The sequence below is a fragment of the Scyliorhinus torazame genome, chromosome 6, assembly GCF_047496885.1.
Source record: "Scyliorhinus torazame isolate Kashiwa2021f chromosome 6, sScyTor2.1, whole genome shotgun sequence".
NCBI classification, from domain to species: Eukaryota; Metazoa; Chordata; class Chondrichthyes; order Carcharhiniformes; family Scyliorhinidae; genus Scyliorhinus; species Scyliorhinus torazame.
The window spans coordinates 20,741,391-20,753,507 of record NC_092712.1 but is presented as its reverse complement, the minus strand read 5'-3'; the positions used below and the strand labels follow the sequence as shown (position 1 = coordinate 20,753,507).

General features: G+C 47.0%; 1 protein-coding gene across 1 annotated transcript in view; it reads left to right on the top strand.

Annotated features, from left to right (window-relative positions):
- Nucleotides 1-12,117, top strand: part of LOC140425674 (uncharacterized) — a 456,765-nt gene that overhangs the window by 168,099 nt on the left and 276,549 nt on the right. Inside the window, exon 15 of the mRNA XM_072510172.1 lies at nt 11,872-11,913. Within this exon, the coding sequence (XP_072366273.1) occupies nt 11,872-11,913 (42 nt within the window). The remainder of the gene's footprint in view (nt 1-11,871; nt 11,914-12,117) is intronic.

Below are 12,117 nucleotides of genomic sequence, written 5' to 3'. Positions count from 1 at the left end.
CTGTGGATCTGAATCGAATGAATATAAGACATAGGAGCAGAAGTAGGCCATTCGGCCCATCACAGTGGTTAGCACTGTTAGTTCACAGTGCCAGGAACCGGGGTTCGATTCCCGGCTTGGGTCACTGTCTGTGCATAGTCTACACGTTCTCCCCGTGTCTGCGTGGGTTTCCTCCGGGTGCTCCGATTTGCTCCCAAAGATGTGCAGGTTACAAAAGAACATAAGAACATAAGAACTAGGAGCAGGAGTAGGCCATCTGGCCCCTCGAGCCTGCTCCACCATTCAATGAGATCATGGCTGATCTTTTGTGGACTCAGCTCCACTTTCCGGCCCAAACACCATAACCGTTAATCCCTTTATTCTTCAAAATACTATCTATCTTTATCTTAAAAACATTTAATGAAGGAGCCTCTACTGCTTCACTGGGCAAGGAATTCCATAGATTCACAACCCTTTGGGTGAAGAAGTTCCTCCTAAACTCAGTCCTAAATCTACTTCCCCTTATTTTGAGGCTATGCCCCCTAGTTCTGCTTTCCCCGACCAGTGGAAACAACCTGCCCGCATCTATCCTATCTATTCCCTTCATAATTTTATATATTTCTATAAGATCCCCACGCATCCTTCTAAATTCCAACGAGTACTGTCCCAGTCTACTCAACCTCTCCTCGTAATCCAACCCCTTCAGCTCTGGGATTAACCTAGTGAATCTCCTCTGCACACCCTCCAGTGCCAGTACGTCCTTTCTCAAGTAAGGAGACCAAAACTGAACACAATACTCCAGGTGTGGCCTCACTAACACCTTATACAATTGCAGCATAACCTCCCTAGTCTTAAGCTCCATCCCTCTAGCAATGAAGGACAAAATTCCATTTGCCTTCTTAATCACCTGTTGCACCTGTAAACCAACTTTTTGCGACTCATGCACTATGACACCCAGGTCTCTCTGCACAGCAGCATGTTTTAATATTTTATCATTTAAATAATAATCCCTTTTGCTGTTATTCCTACCAAAATGGATAACCTCACATTTGTCAACATTGTATTCCATCTGCCAGACCCTAGCCCATTCACTTAGCCTATCCAAATCCCTCTGCAGACTTCCAGTATCCTCTGCACTTTTTGCTTTACCACTTATCTTAGTGTCGTCTGCAAACTTGGACACATTGCCCTTGGTCCCCCAACTCCAAATCATCTATGTAAATTGTTAACAGTTGTGGGCCCAACACTGATCCCTGAGGGACACCTCTAGCTACTGATTTCCAACCAGAGAAACACCCATTAATCCCCACTCTTTGCTTTCTATTAATTAACCAATCCTCTATCCATGCTGCTACTTTCCCCTTAATGCCATGCGTCTTTATCTTATGCAGCAACCTTTTGTGTGGCACCTTGTCAAAGGCTTTCTGGAAATCCAGATATACCACATCCATTGGCTCCCCGTTATCTACCGCATTGTTAATGTCCTCAAAAAATTCCACTAAATTAGTTAGGCACGACCTGCCCTTTATGAACCCATGCTGCGTCTGCCCAATCGGACAATTTCCATCCAGATGCCTCGCTATTTCTTCCTTGATGATAGATTCCAGCATCTTCCCTACTACCGAAGATAAGCTCACTGGCCTATAATTACCCGCTTTCTGCCTACCTCCTTTTTTAAACAGTGGTGTCACGTTTGCTAATTTCCAATCCGCTGGGACCACCCCCGAGTCTAGTGAATTTTGGTAAATTATCACTAGTGCATTTGCAATTTCCCTAGCAATCCCTTTTAGCACTCTGGGATGCAATCCAAGAGGGCCAGGAGACTTGTCTACCTTTAACCCCATTAGCTTGCTCATCACTACCGCCTTGGTGATAATAATCCTCTCAAGGTCCTCACCTGTCATAGCCTCATTTCCATCAGTCACTGACATGTTATTTGTGTCTTCCACTGTGAAGACCGACCCAAAAAACCTATTCAGTTCCTCAGCCATTTCCTCATCTCCCATTATTAAATCTCCCTTCTCATCCTCTAAAGGACCAATATTTACCTTAGCCATTCTTTTTTGTTTTATATATTTGTAGAAACCTTTACTATCTGTTTTTATATTCTGAGCATGTTTACTCTCATAATCTATCTTACTCTTCTTTATAGCTTTTTTAGTAGCTTTCTGTTGCCCCCTAAAGATTTCCCAGTCCTCTAGTCTCCCACTAATCTTTGCTACTTTGTATGCTTTTTCCTTCAATTTGATACTCTCCCTTATTTCCTTAGATATCCACGGTCGATTTTCCCTCTTTCTACCATCCTTCCTTTTTGTTGGTCGAAACCTTTGCTGAGCACTGTGAAAAATTGCTTGGAAGTTTCTCCACTGTTCCTCAACTGTTTCACCTCAAAGTCTTTGCTCCCAGTCTACCTTAGCTAGTTCTTCTCTCATCCCATTGTAATCTCCTTTGTTTAAGCATGGAACACTAGTGCTTGATTTTGCCTTCTCACCCTCCATCTGTATTTTAAATTCCACCATATTGTGATCACTCCTTCCGAGAGGATCCCTAACTATGAGATCCTGAATCAATCCTGTCTCATTACACAGGACCAGATCTAGGACCGCTTGTTCCCTCGTAGGTTCCATTACATACTGTTCTAGGAAACTATCGCAGATACATTCTATAAACTCCTCCTCAAGGCTGCCTTGACCGACCTGGTTAAACCAATCGACATGTAGATTAAAATCCCCCATGGTAACTGCTGTACCATTTCTACATGCATCAGTTATTTCTTTGTTTATTGCCTGCCCCACCATAATGTTACTATTTGGTGGCCTATAGACTACTCCTATCAGTGACTTTTTTGCCTTACTATTCTTGATTTCCACCCAAATGGATTCAACCTTATCCTCCATAGCACCGATGTCATCCCTTACTGTTGCCCGGATGTCATCCTTAAATAACAGAGCTACACCACCTCCCTTACCATCCATTCTGTCCTTCCGAATAGTTTGATACCCTCGGATATTTAACTCCCAGTCATGACCATCCTTTAGCCATGTTTCAGTAATGGCCACTAAATCATAGTCATTCACGATGATTTGCGCCTTATTTACCTTATTCCGAATACTACGAGCATTCAGGTAAAGTACACTTATGTTGGCTTTTTTACCTCTGTTCTGAATCTTAACACCTCGATCAGTAACTTCTCCTAAGTTGTATTTGCTTTTAACCTTTCTCCTACTTTTGAACCCATATCTTCCTGTAATAACGTGCCGAGTCGCTTACCATTAATGTTTTCACTTCCCGTTTTATTTATTTTAGTATTCCTGGTCCTATTCACTGAGCCCCCCTCAGTCACTGTACCTTGTACTGTCGCCCTTTTTGATTTTTGACTATGGCCTTACACTTTCCCCCTTTACTGCCTTTTGTTTCTGTCCCTGTTTTACTACCTTCCAACTTCCTGCATCGGTTTCCATCCCCCTGCCACATTAGTTGAAACTCTCCCCAACAGCTCTAGCAAACACCCCGCCTAGGACATCGGTTCCAGTCCTGCACAGGTGCAGACCGTCCGGTTTGTACTGGTCCCACCTCCCCCAGAACCGGTTCCAATGCCCCAGGAATTTGAATCCCTCCCTCTTGCACCATCTCTCGAGCCACGCATTCATCCTATCTATCCTGACATTCCTACTCTGACTAGCTCGTGGCACTGGTAGCAATCCTGAGATTACTACCTTTGAGGTCCTACTTTTTAGTTTAACTCCTCACTCCCTGAATTCAGCTAGTAGGACCTCGTCCCGTTTTTTACCTATATCGTTGGTGCCTATGTGCACCACGACAGCTGGCTGTTCACCCTCCCCCCCCCCCCCCCCCAGAATGTCCTGCAGCCGCTCCGAGACATCCTTGACCCTTGCACCAGGGAGGCAACATACCTGGAGTCTCGATTGCGTCCGCAGAACCGCCTGTCCATTCCCCTTACAATTGAGTCCCTATCACTATAGCCCTGCCATTCTCCTTCCTGCCCAGCTGCGCAGCAGAGCCAGCCACGGTGCCATGAACCTGGCTGCTGCTGCCTTCCCCTGGTGAGCCATCTCCCTCATCAGTATCCAAAGCGGTATATCTGTTTTGCAGGGAGATGACCGCAGAGGACACCTGCACTGCCTTCCTACTCTTGCTCTGTCTTTTGGTCACTCATTTTCTATCTCCCTCAGTACCTTTCACCTGCGGTGTGACCAACTCGTTAAACATGCTATCCACGACGTTCTCAGCTTCGCGGATGCTCCAAAGTGAGTCCATCCGCAACTCCAGAGCCGTCAAGCGGTCTAACAGGAGCTGCAACTGGACACACTTCTTGCGCGTGAAGGAGCCAGGGACAGTGGACGTGTCCCTGAGCTCCCACATCACACACGAGGAGCATGGCACGGATCTGAGATCTCCTGTCATGTCTTAAACCTTCGGTTAACTTCAACAATTACAATTCCCCCCCCCAAAAAATAAATAAATAAATAACGAGGAAAAAATAAATAAATATACCAATGAAAAGAAAAAGAAAACAGAAACACTACTTACCAGTCACTTACCAGGGATAAAAAGCACTTCCTCCCCACCCAGCTTCGAATTCCCACCTAGATTCAAATTCCCAAACTCACTCTTTGCTGTCTCACTCTGGCTGTGCCTTCACTGGCTCACTGGGAGAACTCACACAGGTTAGGTGGATTGATATGCTAAATTGCCCCTTAGTGTCCAAAAATTAGATTGTATTGCTGGGTTGCGGTGATAGGGTGGAAGTGTGGGTTTAGGGAGGATGCTCTTTCTGGGGTCGGTGTGGACTCAATGAGCCGAATGGCCTCCTTCTGCACTGTTAATTCTATGATTCTAAGTCTCTTCAATGAGATCACGGCTGATCTGATATAATTCTCAACTCCACTTTCCCGCCTTTTCCCGTAACGCTCAATTCCCTCACTGATTCGAAATCTGTCTATCTCAGCCTTTAACATACTTAACCACCCCGCCTCTACAGCTCTCTGCGGTAAAGAATTCCACAGATTCACTGTAATGATAATCTTTATTGTCACAAGTAGGCTTACATTAACACTGCAATGAAGTTACTGTGAAAATCCCCTAGTCTCCACATTCCGGCGCCTGTTCAGGTACACAGAGGGAGAAATCAGAATGTTCAAATTACCTAACAGCACGTCTTTCAGAACATGTGGGAGGAAACCGGAGCACCCGGAGGAAACCCACGCAGACAGTGACCCAAGCTGAGAATCGAACCTTGGAGCCTAGCGCTGTGAAGCAACAGTGCTGACGACTGGCCTCTGAGAAAAGAAATTCTTTCTCATCTCTGTCTGAAATGGGTGACCCCTCACTCTGAGATTCTGCCCTCTGGTCCTAGACTCTCCCACAAGAGGAAACATCCTCTCAACATCGAACCTGTCAAACACCCTGAGAATCCGATATGTCTCAATGAAGTCAATTTATGAGCAATCGACTAATTCTTCTAAACTCCAATGAGTACAGACCCAATCTAGTCAACCCCTCCTCATAAGAAAATCCCTCCATACCCGGCCTCAACCCAGTGGACATTCTCTGGATGCCTCCAATTCCAGTTTAACTTTCCTTCGATAAGGGGACCAAAACTGTTCACAGTATTCCAGGTGTGACCAATGTCAGATTTCCTTCCCTAATGGGCATGAGCGAACCAGTTGGGTTTTTGCAATTGACAGAGGTTTCATGGTCACTTTTACTGCGACGAGTTGTGAAGTCCAGATTTTATGAACTGAATTTAAGTTCCACCAGCTGCTTTGGTGGGATCTGAACCAACGTCCCCAGAGCATTAACCTGGGCCTCTGGCTTCCTATCCAGTTACTTAACCACTGCTAGAAATGGGGGTCGTCACAAAATGTATTATGTCTTAATTTTATTTCATATCAGTTCAAATGTACAGCAGGAATCACCAAGCCTCCTTAGGCAGCACCTTCCAGATCCATGTCCACAACGATCCAGAAGTCATCATACTCCGGAAGGACATGATGCAAGTCTTTGTCCCATCTTTGATAGAATCTGGACCACAGAGCGGAAGCTTAACCCTGCAAAATGCAAATTGAGGGCTGACCTGGCGTGGGCCATTTACTCCCAGCCGATGGTGTAAAGCTGCTCCAGAGAAGAGCACCACGCAGCAATGTTCAACAGACTCAAACAGACACTCGCAGCCCCACCACTGCTACAATACTTGACGTCCGAGCACTTGTACGTCGAACAGCAGATGCCTCCCAGCATGGGCTTGCATTCCTGAATGACAGGGCAATAGCCTTTGTTTTAAGGGCCCTCACTGACACTCAGACTTGCTGTGCGCAGGTTGAAAAGCAACTTCTTGCTTTCGTCTTCACCTACCAGACGTTTCATGACTTACCATATGGTCGTCCTGCAAGTGATGAAACAGACCTTCAGCCGCTAGCAACTATCTCAACAAAGCCTCTCTCACACGGCTGCAGAGCATGATGCTAAAGCTGTAATGTTACAATCTGAGCGTCATGTACAAACATGTTAAGGAGCTGTACATCGCCAATTTCCTCTCGGCAGTTTTCTTACCCACTACAGTCCAGCCAGATCATGGGGAAGACATCATGACAATAGAGTTGCTGTCCACTTGTAGAACCCAGGCACACAAAGGTGCATTACAGGCAGACCCCACAGGCAAACAACTGCACAACATCATTATGAGGGGCTGACCAGAGTCCTCGGGGGAGCTCCCCCATGCGCTCGGCACATTCTTCGCCATCAGAGAGGAATTTACCATGCAGGATGTACTGATAGTGTGTGGCCAGTGATTTGTTATCCCTGATGTCGGATCTCTTCAGAGGTACTACACCCAACCTCACTCAGAGCATCCCAGGTTGGATGCAACCAGATACAGGTCCAAAGAATCACTGTACTGGCCCTCCATGTCCTCTTCTCCGACAATCACCCGCTAACGGGTATGAGTGCCCGTCTACGAAGCTGCGCGTTACTGTGATAGGTTCTGTAGGTCCTTGCGTGGCTGATCAGCCCAATCCTGCATCTTTCACTGCACACTTGACAGGCGTTTCTGGACGGTGAGTTTGGTCTTTGTTCTCTCGATCATTGGCGTTCCTTTCTCAGGCTCCTTTTCTGGCCTCTCACTTGTCATCAGGTATCCTCAAAGAATTGTGTCCCTTCAATCAGGAAGTTCTCTCAAGTAAGTCTTTTCTGAGCGAGGGTGTCCCAAGCATCTTGACGTCAACGTTGAATTTCTTGAGGTGGGTCTTCAGGGTGACCTTTGCCCTCCTCTTGTTCGGGAGCCTTCCTTGAGCGGGGCAAACAAGATTTCCTTTGGCAGTCGGGCCTCTGACATCCTAAACACAGGGCCGGCCCAGTGGAGTTTATTTTGGATAATGCTGGTGTTCGAGGCTCCTTCTGGGACGCTGATATTCATCTGGCTGACCTCCCAGTTGTCGTGTTAGGTACACTGGTCTAACACTGGCTGCAACTGAATGCAGATTAGATCAGAAAGATACTCCAGACCTTGAAGTTGGTTCAATCAGGTTTATTGAACTAATAGCACAGTTAGCACAGTTCTCTGAGAGTTCGGCTCTCTGCTAACTTAAGTGTGGTTACTCTGTCTGACAGAGCCAGACTAGCTCTTAGCCACATGGTGAAGGTGTGAGATTGTAACAACATCCTTGACAGACTCTCTAGATGTTCATCAGTGGAAAGAGGCGGAATGTGAGTGACTCGTGTCTTTTATAGTCAGATCCCACCCCTGAGTGTCCTGCCTGCTTATTGGTCATGTCCTGTTCTCTGTGTCCATTAGCTGCTTGTCTGTATATCATTATGTGTGTGTGTGTGCCTGCATATCATGACACTAGTGGCGGAGAATCCGTCTCAGACAGCGTTGATGGTACCTGTCCAGGGACTTGAGGTGGCGCCTGTCTGTAGTCCAAGTTTCTGAGTCATATAAAAGAGGTGAGAGGACAACTGTTTTTTACCGAGGATCTTGGTGTCAGCACAAATGTTGCAGTCGTCAGATACCCTCATCCTTAGTCATCTGAAGGAGACCGCCCGCAGATTGGACACACTCCCCAGGGAGGGGAAATGTTCCAGTTTTGGTCGGGTTCTGCATTGACCTTGATGGAGGGAGAGACTGAGACGGGATTCTCCTTTGGCCGAATCCTCTGCTTGGCCAGCATCGCACTCACGCCTGCGGATTTCCCAGCAGCAGGGGTGGCCACAATGACGGGATGGAGGACCCTGCTGCCGGTGGGGGGGGGTGCCGAACCTGAAAGCGGGTGCGGCGGGACGGAGAATTCGCTCTGGATCTTGCCCTGGGGCAGTTGGTAAAAGACTCGAGTCTTCTTAAGGGTCTTCCATAGTACTTCCCAAAGTCAAAAGCCTTGGTCAGATCGATGAAGACATGTAGTGGTTGATGTTGTTCCTGGCATTTCTGTTAATGTTGCCGAGCAGTGAAAATCATGTCCGTCATTCCATGGTTTGATCGGAAGCTACACTGGCTTTCCAGAAGGATTTGTTCAGAGACTGGGAGAAGGTAACTAGCGAGGATCTGGGCAACGATCTTCCCAGCGATGGAGAGCAGGCATCCTCGCTATTTCCCACAGTCCGCTTTGTCTCCTTTCTTGAAGACTGGCCCTCCATGTATGCAGACATGGAAAGGGAGGTTTCTAGATGTGCACCGTGCCATGTACTGAAGGCCCACGTCAAGCAAAAGAACTGCTGCATTTCTATGACATCCTGGACCTCCCATGGTCACTCACCACAGCTGATATCTGCGAATGGAATGATAAACAATATTTAGTCTTAGTCGATTCGTACTCCAGGTGTTTGAAATACCTGCCAAACAGACAAGTAACACAGTCATCACCACGTTCAAGAGACACTTGGACACATATGGCACCCCTCAGAGATTCATCGTAAACAACATTCACCTCCACTAAATTTCAAAACGTTTCGCATACATAGGACTTTGAGCATATCGCAAGCAGCCCCCTATATGCACAGTCCAAAGGCCTGGTGGGACGAGCTGTAAGCTCAGCTAAGCATTTCCTGGAGAACTGTGCACGGGATCGCAGTTTACTATGCTTCATCCTGCGAAGCCTACCATGACAGGGCCTGTCCTTGTCAGCACAATGACTCTTTTCCAGGCCCATGACTCCGACTGCAAAGGCTCTGTTGCAGCCCAGACGTGAAACCAATGTGAATGATGCCCTCACACAACGCAGATTGAGAAGCAAAATGCACTATGATCGAGATTCCCACAGACTTGGCCCTCTAATACCGGGTTAATTGGTCAGGATTCAGACCGCACATGGCCATGACCAGCTGGCCGTGTTACACAATAACCAAATAGTTATGTCGTAGCCTCAGGCAGAGCCCATTAGATACGCAACCAACTTCACCTCCTACAGGTATCGGAACCAGCGCCAACAGACACCACAACACTCCAGTCATCCAGCCACAGGCCAATAGACTTGCAGATTCCTCCAGGGGCCAATGCAGGAAGCCCTGCACCCACTGAGCACACAAAGAACAAAGAACAATACAGCACAGGAACAGGCCCTTCAGCCCTCCAAGCACGGAGCGAATGCTCCAGGTTGTCCACACTGATGATGCCAGCCTGAGAAAGTCTACAACACCAGCAACCGGAGTGATCACACAATCAAAGCATTTGAGCCAATTGGAACATCCAACGCGCCGTGTGTTTCACAGTGGCGGGGGGCAGCCAATCACTTGGGGTGGGGGTGATCTTCTCGCCCCGCCTTTAGCAGGCTTTTCTGTTGAATGCACCCCTCGCCACCATGACGCAAACGGCGGGGTTGCGCTGTCTGGAACCGCTGGCATGGACAGCCGGTAAGTCCTGGCTAAGGTTCTGAAACCTTCAAGTCTAGAACTGAACCTCATCTTTCTGCAATGAAAAGGGTCCCTGGAGGGAGGAGCGGGTGAGGGGACGTGATGCAGCTTGATGCATGCTTCACCATTTGTATTGTCCGCCTGTTTAATTTGTGTGTTCACAGTTTCCACTCGCATACACTGCTCCAACTAAATGTGGAAGATGGAGGCTGAGCGACCACATGATGACGCAGTTATAAAAAGTGTCGCGTGTCGGTAATTCTTCCCTGGGAGCGCGGGCGAAGTGCAAGCATGAGTTAGCTGCTCAGCCAGTGAATAAACCACTGTTTGCTGCAAGCCCTTGTCAGGGTTTCAGGAACCCCACACATTGACAGCTGTGATGGATGTGCAGGTCAAGCTATCTCCTTGAGAAAAGGAGACAGAGGAGACTTTAGGAAAAATAAAGTTGCGACTACTTGTGTGTTCCAAGGAAGTCGGGAGAAAGTCGTCTATTTCTTACTTTGGCTTCCCTTATGACTCTACAAAACCTTTTCCTGTAGTATTTAGCAGTTTTAGCAGAAGGGGTGTTGTTCCGACACCCTGGACAAATGTGCAGTCGATTCCAGCCCCACTCCTCCCGGAGTCACAGCACAAGTGATAATTCTTTCACATATACCTGCAGGTTTTGGCCCTGCTGTCCAATAATTACAGCCGCCAGATTTGAAAGTTTAAACATAATTACTGTTTATTTATAACGAGAGCCAATATGAAATATGTGGGGAATACAGCTGCTTATCTACAAGCTAATACCTGACTCCCCTTTAACTGCCCCATCCTCTACCAACACACGCAAGACAGACAAACACAGAGGGGTGGAAAGGGGTGCAAAAATAATAACGATTAAAGTGAAAGACAAGAGTGCTTGCTTCAGATCTGAGTTCTTCAGGGCACTTTCTTCACAGTATGTGTGCGGTTTACAGTCTCTGGCTTACAGGCCATAATGATCTTCCTTGCAGTTAGCAATATTTTAATCACAGCTTTTCCAGGGGAGGCCCCTGGCCTCACACCAGCCTGTTCTGCAGAGAGGTTTGACAGATTCTGGTTTCTGCTTGCATCAGCGTTTCCTGGAGAGAGAGAGTTGGGTTTCCACAGAGGGCTCTAGTTTTTAGAGAATTTGCTCGTTATATCTGGAGAAAACAGATTGGGGAAAAAGAGAGCTTTCCTCCCCGAGCTGCCAAAACCGAAACTGAAACCTCGTTAGATCTCTGAACCATTTCAGCGGGAACAGAACCAATCACCATCTGTTACTGGGCAGAGCAGCACCCCCTAGGCCCATTCATTGGCCACTTCAGCCTATCCGGGTCATTACCGATGTCAGTCTAAAACAGCACAGACCTCTGGACCTTCCCGTTCGAATGAAAGGTGTAGGCTGCTTTACCATAAAGTCACAGGTCATTAAACATCCATGAATCAACAACGTAACAGCAGAAATAAAAGAAAGAGGCAATGAGGGATAAACAGGGACAGACAGGAAGAACCTTTTCAGTGTGGGCGTTGGATCTCTGGAGGTGAGAGGTGAAATATAAAAGCAAATTACTGCGGATGCTGGAATCCCAAACAAAACCAGAAAATGCTGGACAATCTCAGCAGGTCTGAGCTAAGCTCCCTCCTCTCTCCACAGATGCTGTCAGGCTTGCTGAGATTGTCCAGCATTTTCGGGTTTTGTTGGTGAAAGATAACCTCAGGAATGAGAGATGGTGTGCCGTTTTACAGGATGGACAATGTGCTGATGATGCAGCTCTGTTAATCTGCCAGTTCACACCGGGGTCCCATCATTATCAGGCCCTCCACGTTATTTCATTACAGTTCATTGAGCCAGTGAAGGTGTTCACGAGCAAACGGTTTCTGCTTGCTGAAAATTGAGACTTGAAGCATCAAAATATCTCACATGGATTTAATACTTCTGCCAACATTCTGTTGGAATAGTTATTACATTCAAACATGCAGAAATGTTGAATGTGAACTTCTATTTATCTTCTCTTTTCACAGAGGATTCAAGTGAGGAAATGACTCCGACAGAAGAAAGCGAGTGTAAGTCAGCCAGAGTATTAATGTTAAATTATTTTGCAGAATGAGATTACCGGAAGGATTCTGTTTCTACTTATAAATGCCATGTTCCCATTTACCTTATTGTGGTAGCATGGCACCCTTGGGCTGAATTGGGGTGGCACAGTGGTTAGCACTGCTGCCACACACGCCAGGAAGCCGGGTTCAATTCTGGTCTTCGGTCACTGT